Raw genomic sequence first — 22,027 nt, forward strand, 5'->3', positions numbered from 1 at the left:
CCTCTGAAGGAGGATAAGAGGCTTATGGAAGCTTCCTGATGGGAGAGACTGACTGAAGGGAAAACTGGGTCTTGTTCTGATGGGCGGGGCCATGCTCAGTAAATCTTTAATCCAATTTTCTTTTGAAGGGTGGGCCTTTGTTCCCTCCCTGTTGTTTGACCCAAGGCCAAACTATGGTAGAGGTAATGAAGATAATGGGGACCTCTTTCAAAAGGTCCCATACAAGCACTGCTACACTCAGTGCCCCCAACCGTGCAGCAGGCCACTGCCAACTGACACCTCTGCCAGAGACTCCTGCACACTCATGCACAAGTCTGGGTCAGTCTCTTGTGGGCTCACTGCTCCTTTCTCCTGGGTCCTGGTGCACACACGATTCTGTTTGTGCCATCCAAGAATCTGCTTCCCCAGTCCTATTTAAGTTCTGGCGGCTCTATGGTAGGATTAATGGTGACCTCCTCCAAGAGGACTTATGCCATATCCAGGTCTACTGCACTCAGAGCCCCTGCCACCGCAGTAGTCCACTGCTGACCTGCACCTCCTCAGGAGACACCCAAGCACAGTTCTGTCTCAGCCTCTATGGTGTCTCTGGGTCCTGGTGCACACAAGGCATGTTTGAGCCCTCTGCTGCTGCTCCTAAGTCGCTTCAGTCATGTCCAGCTCTGTGAGACCCCATGGAGAGCAGTCCACCAGACTCCTCCATCCCTGGGATTCTCCAGGCAAGAATACTGGAGTGGGTTGCCATTTTCTTCTCCATTAAGCCCTCTGAGCCCAGCCTTATCCACCAGGGGGCAGACAGCAGAACCAAGAACTACAACCCTGCAGACTGCAGAATGGAAACCACAATTACAGAAACTTAGACAAAATGATATAGCATAGGAACATGTCCCACACAAAGAAACAAGAAAAAAAATCCCAGAAGTACGACTACAATCTACTGAAAAAGAATTCAGAGTAATGATAGTAAGGATGATCCGAGATCTTGGGGAAAAAAATGGAGGCACAGATCAAGAAGATACAAGAAATGTTTTTAAAAAGAGCCAGCAACCTAGATGTCCATCAGCAGACGAATGGATAAGAAAGCTGGGTACATATACACAATGGAGTATTACTCAGCCATTAAAAAGAATACATTTGAATCAGTTCTAATGAGGTGGATGAAACTGGAGCCTATTATATAGAGTGAAGTAAGCCAGAAAGAAAAACACCAATACAGTATACTAACGCATATATATGGAATTTAGAAAGATGGTAATGATAACCCTGTATGAGAGACAGCAAAAGAGACACAGATGTATAGAACAGTCTTTTGGACTCTGTGGGAGAGGGCGAGGGTTGGATGATTTGGGAGAATGGCATTGAAACATGTATAATAACGTATGTGAAATGAATCACCAGTCCAGGCTTGATGCAGGATACAGGAAGCTTGGGGCTGGTGCACTGGTGACCCAGAGGGAGGGTATGGGGAGGGAGGTGGGAGAGGGGTTCAGGATGGGGAACACGTGTACACCTGTGGCGGATTCATGTTGATGTATGGCAAAACCCATACAAAAAAAAAAAAAAGAGCCAGAAGATTTAAAGAACAGAGATGAACAATATAATAAATGAAAAATACGCTAGACCGAATCAGTAGCAGAATAATGAGGCAGGGGAACGGATAAGTGAACTGTAAGACAGAACTGTAGAAATCACTGCTGCAATACAGAATAAAAATAAAAGAATGAAAAGAAATGAGGACAATCTAAGAGACTTCTGGAAAAACATGAAATGCACCAATATTCACATTACAGTGTTCCACGAAGGAAAGGAGAGGGAGAGAGGACCTAAGGAAATATTTGAAGAGATAATAGCTGAAAGGAAGCACAGGGTCCCACATAATATAAACCCAAGAAAGAACATGCCAATATAAACATGTCAAGACACACAGCAACCAAGTTGACAAAAATTAAAGACAGAGAAAATATTAAAAATAACAACGGAAAAGCAACAAGTAAGAAAAAAAGGAATTCCCGTACAGTCATCAGCTGATTTTTCAGCACGAACTCTGCGGGCCAGGAGGGAGTGTATGATATATTTCATGTAATGCAATGGAAGAACTTAGAATGAAGAATATTCTACCTAGCAAGGCTCTCACTCAGATTTGACAGAGAAATCAAAAGCTTTAAAGGCAAGTAAAAGCTAAGAGAATTCAGCACCAGCAAAGCAGCTTTACAACACATGCTGAAAGACTTTCCCTAGTTTTCTCAAGGGAGAGGGCACAACTATAAACAAAAAAATCACAAATGGGAAAGCACACCAAGAGAGGAAAATATACCGTAAAAGTCAAAGTCATCCACACACAAAGCAGCAACTCTGGAAAGATGAGAGTACAAATGCAGGAGATGGGAAATGCACGTGAAATTAAGAGACCAGCAACTTAAAATAACCTTTTATATGTATAGACAGCTATAACAAAACCTCATGGAAACTGCAAACTAAAAAACAATAGATACAGACACAAAATGAAAAAGCAACCCAAACACAACACTGAAGATAGTCATCAAATCACAAGAAACGTGAGCAAGAGAGGAAGGGAAGAAAAAAGACCTACAAAAATAAATCCAAGCAATTAATAAAATTGTATTAGGAACATACATATTGATAATTATCTTAAATTTAAATGAACTAAACGATCCAACAAAAAGATATAGACCAGATGAATACATACAGAAACAAGACCTATATATAAGAGAACCACTGCAGATCTAGGGACACAAACACTGAAGGTAAGACAGAAAATGTATTCCACTCAAATGGCAATCAAAAGAAAGCTGAAGTAGCAATACTCAGAAAAAAACAGACTTCAAATTACTGTAACAAGAGACAAGGAAAGACACTACATAATGATCAAGGGATTAATCCAAGAAGAGGATATAACAATTGTAAATATATATGCACCCAGCATAGGAGCACCTCAATATGTATGCCAAATACCAACAACCATAAAAGGGGAACTAAAGAGTAACACAATAATAATGAAGGACTTTAACACCCCATTTACACCAGTGAACTGATCATTCAGACTGAAGATTAATAAGGAAACATAGACCTTAAATGACACAATAGGCCAGATGAACTTAATTAGTATTTATAGAACAGTCCATCCAAAACAGCGCTTTCTTCTCAAGTGCACATAGAACATTCTCCAGAACAGATCACATCTTGGGCCTCAAATCAAGTGCCAAAAAATTTAGGAAAACTGAAATCATATCAAGCTCCTTTCCTGACCACAACACTATGAGAATAGAAATCAACTACAAGAAAAAAAGCTGTTAAAAAAAAAAACACAAACATGTGGAGGCTAAACAATATGTTACTAAACAATCAATGGATCACTGAAGAAATCAAAGAGGAAATTAAAAAAAATATCTAGAGACAAATGACAACAAAACATGATGATCCAAAACCTATGGGGCATGGCAAAAGCAGCTCTAAGAGGGAAGTTTATAGCTTCCAACAAACCAGAAGTCCAACTACAACCTTACCTCAGGAAACAAGAACGAACACAAATAAACAACCTAACCTTACACCTAAAGCAACTAGAGAAGGAAGAACAAACAAAACCCAAAGTTAGCAGAAGGAAAGAAATCATAAAGATCAAAGCAGAAATAAATAGAGAGATGAAGAAAACAATAGAAAAGATCAATGAAACTAAAAGCTGGTTCTTTGAAGAGATAAATAAAATGCATAAACCTTTAGCCAGACTCACCAAGAAAAAAAAAAAGAGAGGGCTCAAATCAATAAAATTAGAAATGAAAAAGGAGTAGTTACAATGGACACCAGAAAAATATAAAGGATCGTAAGAGACTACTACAAGCAACACACAGTCCAATAAAATGGAAAACCTAGAAGACATGGAAAATTCTTATAACAGCAAAACCTCCCAAGACTGAAACAAGAAGAAATAGAAAATATGAACAGACCAACTACAAGTACTGAAATTGAAACTGTGATTTTAAAAGTTTCAACAAAAGTCCAAGAACAGACGGCTTCAAAATGAATTCTATCAAACATTTATAGGAAAGTTAACACCTATCCTTTCGAAACTCTTTCAAAAAAAAAAAAACTGTAGAGGAAGAAACACTCCCAGCTTCATTCTATGAGGCCAGCATCACCCTGATACTAAAGCCAAATAAAGATAACAAAAAGAAAGAAAAGAAAATTACAGGCCAATACAGAAGAACATAGAAGCAAAAATTCTCAAAATACTAGCAAACCAAATCCAACCATACATTAAATGGATCATACACCATGATCAAGTGGGATTTATCCCAAGGATGCATGGATTCTTCAATGCAAGCAAATGAATCAATATGATATTCCATATTAACAAACTGAATAAAAACCATATGATTTTTGTCTATTTTGTTACAAAGTGTCTTAATTTCATTCTTTTACAAGTGCTGTCCAGTTTTCCCAGCACCACTTATTAAAGAGGCTATCTTTGCCCCATTGTATATTCTTGCCTCCTTTGTCAAAAATATAAGGAAAACTTCTGACCACCATACACAAAGATAAACTCAAAATGGATTAAAGACCTAAATGTAGGACCAGAAACTATAAAACTCTTAGAGGAAAACATAGGCAGAACACTCTATGGTATAAATCACAGCAAGATCCTCTATGACCCACCTCCTAGAGTAATGGAAATAAAAACAAAAACAAACAAGTCAGACCTAATTAAACTTAAAAGCTTTTGCACAGCAAAGGAAAACTATAAACAAGGTAAAAAGACAACCCTCAGAATGAGAAAATAATAGCAAATGAAACAACTGACAAAAGATTAATTTCCAAAATATACAAGCAATCATACAAGTCGCACAAGTCAATACCAGAAAAACAAACAATCCAATCAAAAAGTAGGCAAAAGACCTAAAAAGACATTTCTCCAAAGAAGAGACAGAGACGGCTAACAAACACATGAGAAGATGCTTAACATCAGTCATTATTAGAGAAATGCAAATCAAAACTACAATGAGATATCACCTCACACTGGTCAGAATGGCCATCATCAAAAAGTCTACAAACAATAAATGTTGGAGAGGATGTGGAGAAAAGGGAACCCCCTTGCACTGTTGACAGGAATGTAAATTGGTACAGCCACTATGGAAGACAGTATGGAGATTCCTTAAAAATTTAGGAATAAAACCATCATATGACCCAGCAATCCCACTCCTAGGCATATACCCTGAGGAAACCAAAATGGAAAAGACACATGTACCCCAGTGTTCATTGCAGCACTATTTACAATAGCTAGGACATGAAAGCAACATAGATGTCCATCAAGAGATAAATGGATAAAGAAGCAGTGGTACATATATATATAATGGAATATTACTCAGCCATAAAAAGGAATGCATTTGAGTCAGTTCTAATGAGGTGAATGAACCTAGAGCCTATTACACAGAGTGAAGTAAGTCAGAAAGAGAAAAACAAATATTGTATACTAAGGCATATATATAGAATCTAGAAAGATGGTTCAGTTCAGTTCGTGTCAGGTCAGTTCGCTCAGCCATGTCCGACGCCTTGCGACCCCATGAATTGCAACACGCCAGGCCTCCCTGTCCATCACCAACTCCCAGAGTTCACCCAAACTCATATCCATTGAGTCGGTGATGCCATCCAGCCATCTCATCCTCTGTCATCCCCTTCTCCTCCTGCCCCCAATCCCTCCCAGCATCAGGGTCTTTTCCAATGAGTCAACTCTTCGCATGAGGTGGCCAAAGTATTGGAGTTTCAGCTTCAGCATCAGTCCTTCCAATGGTTGGATCTCGTTGCAGTCCAAGGGACTCTCAAGAGTCTTCTCCAACACCACAGTTCAAAAGCATCAATTCTTCGGTGCTCAGCTTTCTTCACAGTCCAACTCTCATATTGATACATGGCCACAGGAAAAACCATAGCCTTGACTAGCCGGACCTTTGTTGGCAAAGTAATGTCTCTGCTTTTGAATATGCTATCTAGGTTGGTCATAACTTTCCTTCCAAGGAGTAAGCGTCTTTTATTTTCATGGCTGCAGTCACCATCTGCAGTGATTTTGGAGCCCCCAAAAATAAAGTCGGACACTGTTTCCACTGTTTCCCCATCTATTTCCCATTAAGTAATGGGACCAGATGCCATGATCTTCGTTTTCTGAATGTTGAGCTTTAAGCCAACTTTTTCACTCTCCTCTTTCACTTTCATCAAGAGGCTTTTTAGTTCCTCTTCACTTTCTACCATAAGGGTGGTGTCATCTGCACATCTGAGGTTATCGATATTTCTCCCGGCAATCTTGATTCCAGCTTGTGCTTCTTCCAGCCCAGTATTTCTCATGAAAGACAGTATTGATGAAATTATTTGCAAGACAACAAAGGAGACACAGTGTAAAGAACAGACTTATGGACCCAGTGCCAGGGGAGGAAGGAGGGGGTGGGATGTACGGAGAGAGTAACATGGAAACATACATTATCATGTGTAAATAGATAGCCAATGGGAATTTGATGTATGACTCTGGGAACTCAAACCAGGGCTCTATAACAACCTAGAGGGGTCGGATGGGGCGAGGGGTGGGAAGGAGGTTCAAGAGGAAGAGGACATGTGTATACCAACAATGATTCCTGCTGATGTTTGGCAGAAACAAATACAATACTGTAAACCAATTAAAAATAAATTAAAAAAAAACACAATCATCTCAATAGATGCAGAAAAAGCTTCTGACAAAATTCAAAGCCATTTATGATTTTAAAAGACCCTCCAGAAAGTGAGCATAGAGGGAACCTAATTCAAAATAATAAAGAACATATAGGACAAACCCAAGTCAACATCATTCTCAATGGTGAAACACTGAAGGCATTTCCTCCAAGATCAAGAACCAGACAAGGATGTCTACTCTCACCACTTTTACTCAATATAGTTTTGGAAGTCCTAGCAATCAGAGAAGAAAAAGAAATAACAGGAATCCAAGGTGGAAAAGAAGTAAAACTCACCGTCTGCAGATGACATAATACTATGCATAGAAAATCCTAAAACACTACCAGTAAACTACTAGAGCTCATCACTGAACTTGGTAAAGTTGCAGGATACAAAATTAATACATCGAAATCTGCTGCATTTTTATCACCAACACCAAAAGGTCAGAAAAATTAAGGAAACAAATACATTGACCATCACATCAAAAAGAATAAAATACATAGGAATAAACCTACCTACAGACACAAAAGACTTGTACTCAGAAAACTAAAAGATGCTGATGAAAGAAATCGAATTATGACACAAACAGATGGAAAGATATACGATGTTCCTGGATTGGAAGAAACAATATTTTCAAAATGACTACAATATCCAAAGCTATCTGCATATTCAATGCAATCCCTATCAAATTACCAATGGCATTTTTCACAGAACTAGAATAAAAGTTTTAAAAATCTGAATGGAGACACAAAAGATCCCTAATAGCCAAAGGAATCTAGAGAAAGAAAAACAGAGCCAGAGGAAGCTGGCTCCCTGACTTCAGACTTTACTACAAAGCTAGTCATCAAAACACTATAGTACTAGCACATAAAACAGAAATACAGATCTACGGAACAGCGTACAAAGTCAAGAGATAAACCCACACGCCTATGGTCAACTAATCTATGACAAAGAGGCAAGAACATTCAATGAAGAAATGACAGTCTCTTCAGTAACTGGTGCTGGGAAAACTGGACAGCTACACATAAAAAATGAAACTAGAACATACCCTAACACTATACACAAAAATAAACTGACCTAAATATAAGGCCAAATACTATAAAACTCTTAGATGACAACATAGGCAGAACACTCTCTGGCATAAATCGCAGCAATATATTTTGAAATATCATTGTAATTGCACTCAGGACAGCTATCACAGTAACTTTAGAGGTCATGTGTAGGCCATAATAAATAGTAGTATTTAAATTCCCTGTAGCTCAAACAGTAAAGAATCTGCCTGCAATGCAGGAGACCTGGGTTCCATCCCTGGGTCGGGAAGATCCTCTGGAGAAGGGAATGGCAATCCACTCCAGTATTCTCTTCTGGAGAACACCATGGACAGAGGAGCCTGGCGGGTGAGAGTCGGACATGACTGAGCGACTAACACTACCACTACACTTGTGTGTAAAACTTGTGGAATTTGTATTCAGATATAAAAAGACTATTCAGGTACAATTTTAAAAGACTTTAAATAACTATGAAGGTTTATCACTGCCATACACATTGCTTGCATGATATATTAATTTCATATAGTTTACAGGTTGGGATGCTTAATGAAGAATTAAACTTCTAATTACATGTATGTATTCATGTAAAATGTATGCATTCATGGAAAAATGTAATCTTTTTTTTTAACCAAAATTTGCTTTACAATACACCAAAGAGTGAGAGTGAGGTGTGACTGTACAGTTATAGCCAACCCTCCTTAAACCCCAAACGGTCAGAAAAGCACAATATGGCACGGTCTCTGTAAATCAGCTGGAACCATGGCTCTGAATGCAAGGAGAAGGAACTGATGTGTGCACTCAAGTCCACTCACTTCTACATTTAGTCCACAGAAAGCTCTTAAAGAACCTCTAGTCCAGCTAGTCCACCTACAGTTGGGGAAACTGAGGCCAGGGCCAGAAGTGACCCTGACTTCAGGGTCTGCAGAAGTTATTTACCAGGAGTAAACTTCTTCAAACACTAGGAGATTAGTGGCTGAGATGGAATGGGTGTGGCAATTATACTTAAAGCATCCATAAATAGCAGCTGACAACAGAAAACAAGGAGGAAAGACTAATGAGTTTATCATAGAATAAATAATTCTCGGTCTTAAGAATAAAACATGAAGCTGAGTCATTACGGAAAGGCCTTAGACTGTTTTCCATCAAAAATGTTTTACAATGAACTAGAGCTCTCATTCTGGCACCCCACTCCAGTACTCTTGCCTGGAAAATCCCATGGACGGAGGAGCCTGGTAGGCTGCAGACCATGGTGTCTCGAAGAGTCGGACACGACTGAGCGACTTCACTTTCACTTTACACTTTCATGCATTGGAGAAGGAAATGGCAACCCACTCCAGTGTTCTTGCCTGGAGAATCCCAGGGACGGGGGAGCCTGGTGGGCTGCCGTCTATGGGGTCGCACAGAGTTGGACATGACTGAAGCGACTTAGCAGCAGCAGCAGAGCTCTCATTCAAAGAGGTCATCTCCAACATCTGGAAGGTAAGTCCTGTGGTTGTAGGGATAGCCTTTATGCCCAACAATGCTGGATAACTATTATATATACGTGTCCCTGGGTTTTTTTTAATGCTAGATGAAGCTTGTTTTGGAGATGTGCACACATCTCACAGACAATAAAACAAATACTTTGAATTCCTAGGACTAAAATAACTTGTATGCAGATGACAACTTATCTAAATGACCTGAAATAAAAATGACTGCAAATGAACCCTCAAGAACATACAGTACTTAAGCATTACTAATCACCACTCCCAAGGCCGTGCATGTACCAAACAGCCAGTCTTATCGACATGATGATGCTGTGGGAGTCCAAAGACAGGCAGACTACATAGATAAGAATTTATTACTCCAACAAGTAACAAGAATGTTACCTTGACATGATCTCCATCCTATGGTCAAGTCCTCATCTTTCCTCCCCTTGTAGCTCAACTTTACCTCCTAGCAACAGAACAAGGAAGAGGTGACTGTGATAAGACACGTTTTCCATCTCTAGACTTTAAATGTATTCCCAGTGTTGCCCCTTCCCTTGTCCCTTCCACATAGGCCATTGCTTCCCCATTACAAAGAATGTCTAAACTCTCCCAAGATGATCTCACGCCTTCGTGCGGGCACCTCCAGGTGGGTGGACCGGCTGTTCATAGGTGCCTGGAACACTGTGCACCCTCTAGGTGCCCTCACTGGGGACCTGGGTTCACGCCTCTGCCTTTACATCTCCTGTTATAATTTAACTACTTTTATCTCAGTCAACTCCTTTGCTTCACAGTCACTTCAAGAATGATATAGAGGAAAGAACAGGAGTTTTGGAGTCAGAAAATCCTGGGATGAATCCAAGCTGCAGCACCCAAATTGAGCTCTGGGACTGAGAACAAGTCACTTCTCCTCCCTGAGCCTTAGATCCTCAGGCCTAAAAGGAGACGGCTGTGTAGAGGAAAGGAGATGACACCCATAAAGTGCCCAGCACACAGTAGCTGCTCAGCAGATACTTCCCCCTTCCTCTCCCCCTGTCTCCCCACTTACAACTTCTGGTCTTAGCCTCTTTTTCTGAGAATATTTTCTCCCATCTCTACTTACTGACTTCTCCCCATATGCTTCCTATTGGCACAATCTTCTACACCTGAATCATGATGAGCAAGAAACCTATATTGGGAAATGTGATTATAAGCATGCCAAACTGTGGATCTTCGAACAGAAATAACAAGACTGCAAAATAGAAACACACTATAGAGGGCTGACTAAAGACAGGGACCACCAGCCCTTCTGTCCCTCTTCCCCCTTATTTGCCAGACTTAGCCAATAAAAATATAAGACCCCAAGTTAAACTTCATTTTCAGATAAACAGAAAATATTTTTCTAGTATGCCCCCAGTAGGTATTGTAGTAGAGAAGGAAAATGCCTCTTTACCAAAGAAGAAAATTAGTAGAGAAAAGATAACTAAGGTCATGACTATCAGAGAAAGAGGTTGCTGTCCTTCCACCTCATGTCACCAGAGAGAGCTTAAAGTTCTTTGAGAAAGGGAATTCCTGCCCCCGAGTCCTAATGCAGTGGAGTCCCTGAGTTCTAGAAAGTGCCATGAGGCAACAGTCAAATAACAACCACTGTCCTTCAACTCCATTAAACATCAGAGCTTAGTGGAAAGGTGGATGGGTTTTGAAGACCTCAGTTGCTCAAACATCCTCATTATCTGTACAAAGTCTGCCCACCAAATGATTGATACATGAGTTTTATGGTAATTTTTATTGATTTTTAAACAGTATTTTATTCAATGAGCAAACATATTTCATATAATCCTGAAAAGAGGAGATAAGCTACCTCTCTCTACACGAGTGAGTTTTCTCAATATATTTGGGTTGGCATTTTCTGTTTTAAAAAGGGTGATAAACCACACAAGAAAATGCACATATGTTTCTGTACAAATGGATATATCATCTCCCATCAGGATTACTATAATAACCTCTCAATTAGAAATATCATCTCTGATCAGGACTATTGCAATAACCTCTCAATAGGACTCCTGGCTTCCACCCATTCAGTCTCTCTTCAGCTGCCAGAATGATCCTCCTAAAACATAAGTTAGATCCCATCACTTCTCTCCTCAAAGTCTTCCAGTGTCTTCCTACCTCACCCAGGAAAAGAAAAGTGAAAGTCGCTCAGTCCTGCCCAACTCTTTGCAACCCTACGGACTGTCACCTGCCAGATCCTCTGTCCATGGAATTCTCTAGGCCAGAACACTGGAGTGGGTAGCTGTTCCTTTCTCCATGGGACTTGTCAACCCAGGGACCGAACTCAGGTCTCCTGCATTGCAGGCAATTCTTTAGCCACAAGGGAAGTTCCGAGTGAGAGTTAAAAGTTTTTTCAGTGGCCTGCAAGGTCCTACAGGCCCTCTCTGACCTCACCTGTTCCTGCCCAGATGCCTCAGCTCCAGCCACACCACCTCTGCCTACAACTTTCTTGCCTAAGACATCTTTACACTCACTCCCATCCCCAACTTCAAGTCTTTTCTGTCATGCCAATTTCCCCAGGATGCCTTCCTTGGCCACTTTTTCAAGTCATAAACCCCATTCCTGGCATCCTCTATCTCCCTTCTCTGCTAAATTTTTCTCCATTCCAGTGAGCCCCATCAATATACTATATATATCACTTAGTTACATGTTGTCTCTCTCTCCCCCGAGAATATAGGGCAGAAATGCTGGTGTTTTGTTCACTTCAGAAACCCCAAGATGTAGAACAGTATGTAGTAGGCATTCATTCAGCAGTTACTTGAGGAATGTTGAAGAAATACAAGGTAAAAATAATAATGTATTATCATTTTGAAACAGATGTGAGAGTTGGACCATAAAGAAGGTTCAGTGCTGAAAAACTGATACCGTTGAATTGTGGTGCTGGAAAAGACTCTTGAGAGTCCCTTTGACAGCAAGGAGATCAAACCAGTCAATCCTAAAAGAAATCAACCCTGAATATTCATTGGAAGGACTGATGCTAAAGTTGAAGCTCCAATACTTTGGCCCCTGATGCGAAAAGCCAACTCATTGGAAAAGACCCTGATGCTGGGACAGATTGAAGGCAAAAGGAGAAGAGGGTGGCAGAGGATGAGATGGTTGGATAGCATCACCAATTCAATGGACATGAACTTGGGCAAACTCTAGGAGACAGCAACGGACAGGCAGGCCTGGCGTGCTGCAGTCCATGGGGTTGCAAAGAGTCAGACACAAATTAGTGGCTAAATAACAACAAATCATTTTGAAATAGGAGGGAAGAGAGCAGGGCACAACCTTTGAAAAAATGACATGGCCAGAGGACACAACATAAATTGACTAGAACCAAGTGGGTCCAAAATGGTGGACAAGTCGACTTGCACTAGACCTTGAACCTCAGTGCAACTCATTCTAACACATCAAGTTGGCAAAATGATACATCCACAGGCACCACGACAGTCCCAAGGCCAACCAAAGACCAAAAAGTGGGCTGTGGCCCAACTCTCAGAAATCTCTGCCACCTCCCCAAAGTAGTTGGAATACTATCCCACTTATTAGCCTATGAAATTACGCAACTCATAAAGGTTGACCACACCATATTTTGACACAGCTTTTGCCCAAGATGGCCCACACTCTGTGGAGTGTGTTTCTCTCCAAATTCACTCCTTACCTATCACTTTCTCTCACTGAATTCTTTGTGATGAGACATCAAGAACCTGAACTTCATTAAGTCCTAAAAACAGGTGTGTGATCTCAGTTGGAACATTATGGGTTTTGGCCGGGTTCAAGTCCCAATCTGAGTTGGAGGTTTCAGTTTTACTGGAGTAAATTGTATTTACTGGAATTTAAACAATGTGGAATTGTCTTCAAGATTTCAGAGTTAAAAACCAGCTCTTCCCCGAAGTACTTCACCTGCTTTCTTCTTTCCCTAATCAGAAAATCATAAAGAGCCAGAGAGAGGAGTGTGGTTTTCCCACTTCTGATCTTAATATTCCGAAATGTAGAACAGAGCGTTCTTACTGTTGGTATTTTATAAATCATATGATTCTTTAAAAGTACACATTTGCCTGAAGTAACATCCTTTTAAAGGGTTTCCCAAGTGTCCCTGCTCGGGCTAAGAATAGTGAAAGTCCAGACTAACGGATGAACTGCTCATCACATTTCAGCGATGAGCATTCAGTAATGTTTGCTGATACAAATGACCTTCTTTTTGGCCACACAGCTATGGGATCTTAGTTCCCCTACGCCCGCTACATTGGATGCCTGGAGTCTTAACCACTGGACCACCAGAATGACCCCACAGAATGACCTATAAATGAGAGACATGGGACTCCCTGGTGGTCCAATGGTTAAGAATCTGCCTGCCAATGCAGGGGGCACGGGTTTGATCTCTGGTCCAGGAAGATTCCATATGTCACAGGGCAACTAAGCCCACAAGTACTAGACGCACCTAGAGCTCGTGTTGCACAAGAGAAGCCACCGCAACAGGAACCCAGCACACGGCAACTAGAGAGCAGCCCCGACTCACCACAATGGAGAAAGCCCACGCACAGCAGCGAAGATCCAGCACAGTCCAAAGTAAATAAATAACTTTTTAAAAATTTAAATGAGAGGCGCGTCAAAGTCAAAATGCCGAGCAGAATTCCCATTACCTCTCCTGGGCATCTCCGATGAGCTGCTGCAAGTCCACCTCCTGCTTCCTCAGGGTTCCAAAGGAGGACTGACTCTCCACGAGGCCTTTGCCGCCAATATTCAGCTTGACCTTCCCCAGGGCTGTCTCCAGGGTCCCACTCACATGGTTTTCAAACTTGCCCTCGTACTTCACAAAGTCCGACTCCACGACCACTGCAGTGAATAAGACATGCAGAGGAATCTGATGACAAAGCGGCCAACTCTGTGCCTCAGGTCACCTAGCTTTCCAATCCTGCGGAAACCTGTGGGAAACACGAGGTCTGCACTCAGAGCGGAGAGCCAGCGGCCACGCTGTACAGACAAAAGAACCTGGACGCTGACTGAGAGTGTAGTGTGTACTGGTGGCCAGGGACTCTACTGAGTACTTTTTTGTTCTTTCATCTTTCAAGTCCAATATACACACATATAGACATGTGCACCAAAAGTATCTTTAGAGTTCCACGAATAATTTTAAAGTAAACATCTGTTTAACTGCTATCCAGATAAATAAATAGGATGTTTTAAATGTGTGCTTTGAGGATGAAGGGACCAGATGAGGATGACACATAAGCAGAAAAAAACCCAGCAGCCTGGCACTCTGATCACCCACCTACCCAGGGCGTGGCCTGCCTGACCCAGTATCTGGCAGATCAGCCGCCTGAACCTGTCCCTGGGCATTTTCCCTTCCCCTTCGTGGCCTTGAAGAACACTCCCCTGGCTTTCATTACCATCTCCATTCAAACAGTTCTCCCCATATTTAGCTGTTTATTTCTGACCTCTACCCAGTCATTCAATTCCGTATCAAGCAATTCCTTATCTCTGTGTTCCTGATAAAGTCAGTGAGCATGCCCTTCCTCCCTGCTTCCATCCTGGAGTACGCAAGCTCCAGACTCTCCATTCTTCCTTCCTGGCTTCCCAGACAATAAAGAGTGATGCCACCACCCAGCTGGTGTCCCAGCATAAATGAGCTCCCCTAGGAATTGCCATGTTCCTCATCAGGTCACACCAGACTGCCTTTAGTATCTGCCTTTTTTAAAAAAAAAATCTGAACACCAAGGTACACATGTCTGAGGATCTTAGCCTTCTCATGTCTCTATATGTCTTCTGTTCTCATTTTTAATTGAGCCAAATACTACCATAAAAATAGTCTCAGTCACCATCATTCAAGGAAGGCTACACTGAGAGTCTCTTAGGAACCTGACACTGGCCCTTTTCATTCCCCTGACCCAAGGATCTCCTGGGCTCCTGGTGGTACTTCATAATGGATTCAAATCTACTGGGAGTCTGAAAGGCTTCTTTAAACCCAGTCACCACCCCCAACGCCTATACTTCTATCACTCCAGTCAAGAAAACCCATTCCTCAGCCAGGGTTAATGAGAATTAATCACCACTCATTATCTGTGGAATTTACAAAGTAAACGATTATCTCCACCAAAAATAATAAGGAGTTTATGAAAATGCCCCCAAATCAAAGCCTCTTCCTATTTACATCTTGAGAATACAAACATTCTGGGAATTGACTTGGAAAGCAGCACAGAGCAGCTGTTAAGAGCTCGAGATTTGATCACTACTCTAAAATTCCTAGTTGGGAGACCTGGGTATCTCATCCATCTCCCTGAACCTCAGGTTTGTCAATGCAAATTGGAGATAATTAATAATTCCTACCTGATGGATTCTGCTGGAAGCTGGTGTCTCTAAACCATGTAATAAAGAGCCTGGCACACAGCAAGTGCTCAATTTATCCACTGGGTTTAGACCAGAGCAACATTTCCCAATAAACAGGACTGTCCTGGGTTGTACAAAGTGCTACACAGATAGAAACTCTACCTTCAGTTCCCAATTCTGGTCCCCATCAGGCTTATTACCACTCCTGGAAACTCTGACCCCAGGACTGGACCCCACAGCAGCCGGGGATAATCAGGACTGTCTGTGTATTCGAAAATGCCATGAGAGACACAGACACGTTCTGAAATAGATGTCATCTGTGCACATGTCTGCACCAAGTCATCCACTGCTGCAGGTGGAAGGGAAAAGTGCGGAAGCCAACAGGCTGTCACTGGGACAACCAAGTCACGGTCCTCTAACCTCCACACCCCGGAACACAACACAGCACTCCAGTGCTGTTGCCAGGGGCAAGGATGACAAAGGTGAGGCATTTCAAACCTGTTCGGTAGACAAAGAAGAGGGCACCTCCCATCACAGCCCTAACACCCACAGGGCACAGACGCAGGGGTGAGCTCCGGCCTCAGCTGATGAACATACGTGGGACTTGCTCATCTCAGGGACTGCCACTGGCCTGACCCATCTAACAGGAGCTCTCTGGACACCACAAAGAGGCCAGGAGCACAGAGTGGTGAATCCCAATTACTCAGCGGTTCATGGGCTGCTCTGTGATTTTTTTTCTCTCTTGCCTTTCCTCATAGCTAGTTGTTATACTATTTAATAAATGTTCCACCCAATATCCAGGGGGAAAACATGACATAAATCACTATCAATTCATTTGCCCATTGCTTGACAGCTCTGATAATGGGCCTGGCTGAAGAAAGCACTGTCTAGAATGCTGGTCTGGAAGAAAGTTTAGAGATTATTTGTCAACTCAAATTATTTCCTCTGTCACTTTTACCCTTTAAAGAGAAATGCAATTACAAAATTAAAGAACTTTAAAGCTAAAAGAAGACTTGAACATCATTTAGCCCAGTAATTAAGAGTTGATAGTACCTTCATACATCACTCTATTTCCTCAAGTTGTGTAGGAATGAGTACCAAAAGTCTTTGAAAAGCTCCCAACTTCTGGTCCAGTAATTGTATATTTAAGAATCTGTGCTACCCCAATGTTCACAGCAGAATTATTTACAATTGCCAAGATATGCAAGCAACATATGTGTCCATCAATAGAAGAATATATAAGGAATATGTGGCATATATATACACACACATACATACACAATGGAATAAAACTCAACCATAAAAAAGAATGAAATTTTGCCATTTGCAACAACATGGATGGAGTTGGAGGGTATTTTGCCAAGTGAAATAAATCAGAGAAAGACAAACACTGTATGTTATCACTTACAGGTGGAATCTAAAAAATAAAACAAACAGTGAATATAATAAAAAAGAAACAGATTCACAGATACAAACTAATGGTTACCAGAGGGGAGAGAGAAGCAGGGAGGGGTAAGAGGGTAGAGAATTAACAGGTACAAACTGCTATGTATAAAATAAATAACCTACAACAATATATTATACAGCACAGGGAATATTTTACAATAACTATAAATGGAATATAATTTATAAAAATTTTGAATCATTATGTTCTACACCTGAAACTAATAGAATATTGTAAATCCACCATATCTCAAGAAAAACAAAATTTTAATAAAAAAAAGAATCTACGCTGAAACAATTGTTTAAAGGAAAAACAACAACAAAAATATTCATTGCAGCCCTATATACAAAGCACTAAATTGGACTGGTTAAGCAAATTAGGGTGCATACATACTGCTTATTGAAAACAGTACTAAGAAATATTTAAACCATACTAAGAAATCTAAACATATAAGGTTAAATAAAATAAATGAGGAACATGTTAAAATTACATGTAGTGTGTTTCCAATGTTATTTTTCAAAAATTAGAAGCAGAGATAAAAAAGATACAATATAATAGAAATTAACATTTGATGGAGGAATTTTTATTGACTTGTTTTCTTGCCTTTCTATATTTTATAAATACTTCTTTGTAATAATGAGGAGTATTTTTGATGTTTGACATTTCAAGCTCACTATCTCCTTTCCTTTCTGTTACACATCTGGGCAATTGGGTAAGAAACTTCAGGTGCTCTCTCCATTGGCACCAGCAGCAAACTGAACCCTTGCAAGCCCCACCCATACAAAACCCTCACCATACCTCCTATTCACTAGAACAACTAAGCCCATCTTTTTCCCTCTTCTCTCTAGTTATTTTTGGACCAGCCTTGGCAATCTACTATGTTCTCCCCAGAAAAGCTTCATTTTGTGAGTAATAAAATCTTTCACACTCTCCTGATGGATACGGGGCATCATCAATCTCAATATTAAACCAAATTGAGAGCAGTAGAACTTCAGTCCACTTATACTGAGGAGCCACAACATCTACAAGTGGGCATGTTGTACTTTTATACCAAAAATTGCAATATTGGAACTCCTCTGGTAGAAAGAACAGTGGGTAGGAATCTGCCTGCCAATACAGAAGACACGTGTTTTATTCCTGGTCTGAGGAGATTCCACACACCTCAGAGCAATTAAGCCTGACCGCACAACTACTGAAGCTTGTGCACCCTAGAGCCCATGCTCTGCAGCAAGAGAAGCCACTGCAGTGAGAAGCCCATGCACCGCAAAAAGGACCCCGCACAGCCAAAAATGGAATACAAAAGAAAAAGAAAACAGAACGGATATGTCTTTAAAACAGTAAGCAAAGAATCAGGAGAACTGATTATAAGGTATGGCTTTATAATCACTCCAGACAACATGTGGCTTCCCCAGTGGCTCATTGTTAAAGAATCTGCCTGCACTGCAGGAGACGTGGGTTCAATCCCTGGGTGGGGAAGATCCCCTGGAGAAGGAAATGACAACCCACTGCAGTATTCTTGTCTGGAGAATCCCATGGACAAAGGAGCCCGGTGGGCTACAGTCCATGGAGTCACAAAGAGTCAGACATGACTGAGTGACTAAACAACAACAACAAAACAAGACAACGTGTGTCTAAAAGAAGAATCATCTCCTGATCTGGAACAATTGTAAATATAACCAAAGAAACATACCTGGACTCAGAAACTGGTCTTCTGTGAGTACATCTCCAAGAGTGACAGATAAAAACTGGTACTTGGGTCTCTGCCAGCACCAGTATCTCTTTTTTTTGGTCACCAGACTTAGAAGTTGTAATTTATCTGAGTCATTCAAGTTTGATACTGCGATCAGGTTACCTCCAGCATCAACTTCCTTAAGAAAATTTCGTGTTGCTTTGGCAAACATTTTGAGAACTCCAGATTACCTGAAAAAAAAAATATGTATATATATAGGAAGTTATTATTTCATAACGTTTTCCTGAAATCACCTTATTTCTTCCTAGTATCAATCAGTATTCATGAAAGAATATCTTCTCCTTAGAGAAGCCTCTAGCTTGAGTTCAGTTGATGTCTAAAAAATAAAAAATTGAAATACTAAAAGAGGATATGAGTATAAATCAGGATAGGCTAGGTTATGCCTCCAAATCTCAGTGGCTTATAATCAGAAGGGTATATTTAGTGCTCACACTACACATCCAGTACAGAAGACGTTGCTCCTTGCTGTCATTCAGGGATTCAGGCTAAAGGGGCAGACACCGTCTTGAACATCATCAGTCATCAGCCAACAGGAAATAAGGTTCCAGAAAAGTCTCACATCAGGTATTAAATGCTCTAGCCCAAAACTGACACATATCACATTTACTCACAATTTGTAAGAACTAGGCACATGGCCTCAGCCAGTCATAATGGTCATGAAATACCAAGTATTGGGAAGGCAGAGACCTGGGAATATCTGTTGAACAGCATACTGACTACCCAAATGTGCATCTTACTTATGACTACTTCTTTGAAGGGTTGAATGTGCTTTTTCTTTACATTGTGTGATTTCCCTTATCCATAAATGTAAAGTGACTAGCTATTACTTTTAAACCCAGAAATGAAAAGCCCAGTCACTCTTCAGCTGGAGGGGGAAAAAAGAAACACACATTGGAAGATATAAATGTACTATATTCACTGGAAGATGTCTATACTTTTCAATAAACTATTAGAATTACTGGCTAAACATCTGGGGGGAAAAACAGTCAGATCCCTATCTCATGCCATGCATGCATGCTAAGTCACTGCAGTCACATCCGACTCTGCAACCTCCCAGACTGTAGCCCGCCAGGCTGCTCTATCCATGGGATTCTCCACGCAAGAATACTGGAATGGGTTGCCATTTCCTCCTCCAGGGGATCTTCCAAACCCAGGGATCAAACCCAAGTCTCTTGCATCTCCTGTGTTGGCAGGAGGGTTCTTTACCAACCAGCACCACCTTGGAAGACCCATCTCATGCCACACACAAGAGCAAATTCTCAGTGGATTAGAGGGTTTTTAAAGAAAAGTGAAACCATAAAAGTAAAAAAGACAAACAAATATTTGTACAATTGTAGAATTAGAAAGGCCTTTAGAAAGACAAATAGCAAACTGAGAAAATGCTTATTTTCTAGTTTGTATTAACAAAAAACTAGAATACTTAACATTAAAAAAACCTTTGCAAAGTACATCAAGGATTAAAAAATGGTAGGAGACACATGGACAAAAGTTATAAACAATTCACAACATATAAACTGCACATAGCTGTACATATGCAAAATACATATGTGCACACATACATGACCATTATTATTCAAAAAACGCACAAACTGAAATAACTATCCACAAAGGTTAAACTGTCTAATGCACAAGAAAGGTTAAAATGTCTAGTGCACAAGAACTGTGTTTTATTTATACTTGTACCCTGGTATCTGGAAGTCACATAGAAAACACAATTATAGAATTTAAGAGCTGAGATAATCTTGGATGTTTAGTTACTAATAGTTCAACCCATCTTCTTTACCATGGATCTTCTCGAGAACATTAAAACGTTTTGTTTTACTATCATTAATTCTTCTCTAAAGTACCTTCTCTTAGATTATTTTATAGCCATCTAACCCTGTTCTTTTATCAGAGAACTCATTTATCAAAATATTTATTGAATCAGTCATTATTCTTAAGCATGCTAAAGCTGAAACTCCAGTACTTCGGCCACCTCATGCGAAGAGTTGACTCATTGGAAAAGACTCTGATGCTGGGAGGGACTGAGGGCAGGAGGAGAAGGGGATGACAGAGGATGAGATGGCTGGATGGCATCACCGACTTGATGGACGTGAGTTTGAGTGAACTCCGGGAGTTGGTGATGGACAGGGAGGCCTGGCGTGCTGCATTTCATGGGGTCGCAAAGAGTCGGACACGACTGAGCGACTGAACTGAACTGATGTACTATACCCAGGTACTGTGTTTAAGCACTCAGGATACATACACAAAAGGCAGCCTCTCACCTTAATGAGCTACTAATTTGGTGACTAGAAGGAGAAATAAACAGTTAAGTTTTATGCTAGATATTGACAGAGATTGTGAAAAGGAATGAACCAAGAAAAAGTCATCTCGATCAAGCTGGAGAGAAACACAGTGTCGCAGAAGCTGTCATGAAGCAGACAGCATCACAGCTGCATCTTGTGGGCTAGGTAGAAATGAGCCTAAGTCAGCAAAGGAGTACTGAGAGGAGGTTCTAGCAGATGAGCAATTATAAAGGCTCAGCACTTGCAGGAAGTGGTGAACAGGTGGAGAAGATTTTCTAAGATTTGGGACCAGCAAGGTCGTAATGATCAAGAGACATGGGTTTGTGTAGCTATGCCTATCACCACTCCTTTGACAGACTTAGAGTTGCTCTGCAAACTCTGGGATTGGTTCCTGCAGTGGACTGCCAGGTTCTAGAGCAGGGAGGGGCAAAAGACAAGGATGAGGAAGACTCAGTGTTGGTCCTGAAGGCCTGTACCTCCCCTGATGAGGGCCAGGGCAGCAGGAGCCACTAGAGGGGTTATATAGGGAACAGTGTGATGAGAGTAGTCACTTAAACAGATCTTCTGGAAATGAAATAGGAGATCAGCTGGAAGGAACTACATCAGTGCCTTAAGGGCAGAAAAGATGCTGGTTTGGTGGCTTCCCCAGAACTCTGGTTGGATGTGAGGTTTCTGATGAAAGAAAGGAGACTCCCCAGCATGGCCTGCAGACAGCGCAGGCCTGGCTTGGCTGATGAGATGGAGATGCCAGTTATCAAGAGAGGGATCTGGGAAGAAGCAGATTGGTGGGGACAGTAAGGCAGTACTACCACTGAGAGTGCGTCTAGCATAAGACGCAAAGTTAATTTTGTCAAACACAAGGGAAGAATATTGAACAAAATACTGTCTCCTCAATGACCTGACTTTCCTGGTGGCTTAAATGGTAAAGAATCTGCCTGCAATGCAGGAGACCCGTGTTTGATCTCTGGGTTGAACACTAGACTTTTCCAATG

General features: G+C 41.1%; 1 protein-coding gene across 4 annotated transcripts in view; it reads right to left on the reverse strand.

Moving 5' to 3' along the window:
* GSDME (gasdermin E) overlaps window positions 1-22,027 on the reverse strand; it is a 113,619-nt gene that overhangs the window by 43,173 nt on the left and 48,419 nt on the right. For all 4 annotated transcript variants that reach the window (XM_086396328.1, XM_086396327.1, XM_086396331.1 and 1 more), the window contains exons 2-3: window positions 18,691-18,920; window positions 13,873-14,065 (exon numbers count right to left, since the gene is read on the reverse strand). In XM_086396328.1, coding sequence (XP_086252454.1) covers window positions 13,873-14,065; window positions 18,691-18,901 — 404 coding nt within the window. In that variant the 5' untranslated portion in view covers window positions 18,902-18,920. The remainder of the gene's footprint in view (window positions 1-13,872; window positions 14,066-18,690; window positions 18,921-22,027) is intronic.

The sequence above is a fragment of the Bos grunniens genome, chromosome 4, assembly GCF_055505025.1.
Source record: "Bos grunniens cultivar Pamir isolate PY7600 chromosome 4, Bosgru_T2T1.0, whole genome shotgun sequence".
NCBI classification, from domain to species: domain Eukaryota; kingdom Metazoa; phylum Chordata; class Mammalia; order Artiodactyla; family Bovidae; genus Bos; species Bos grunniens.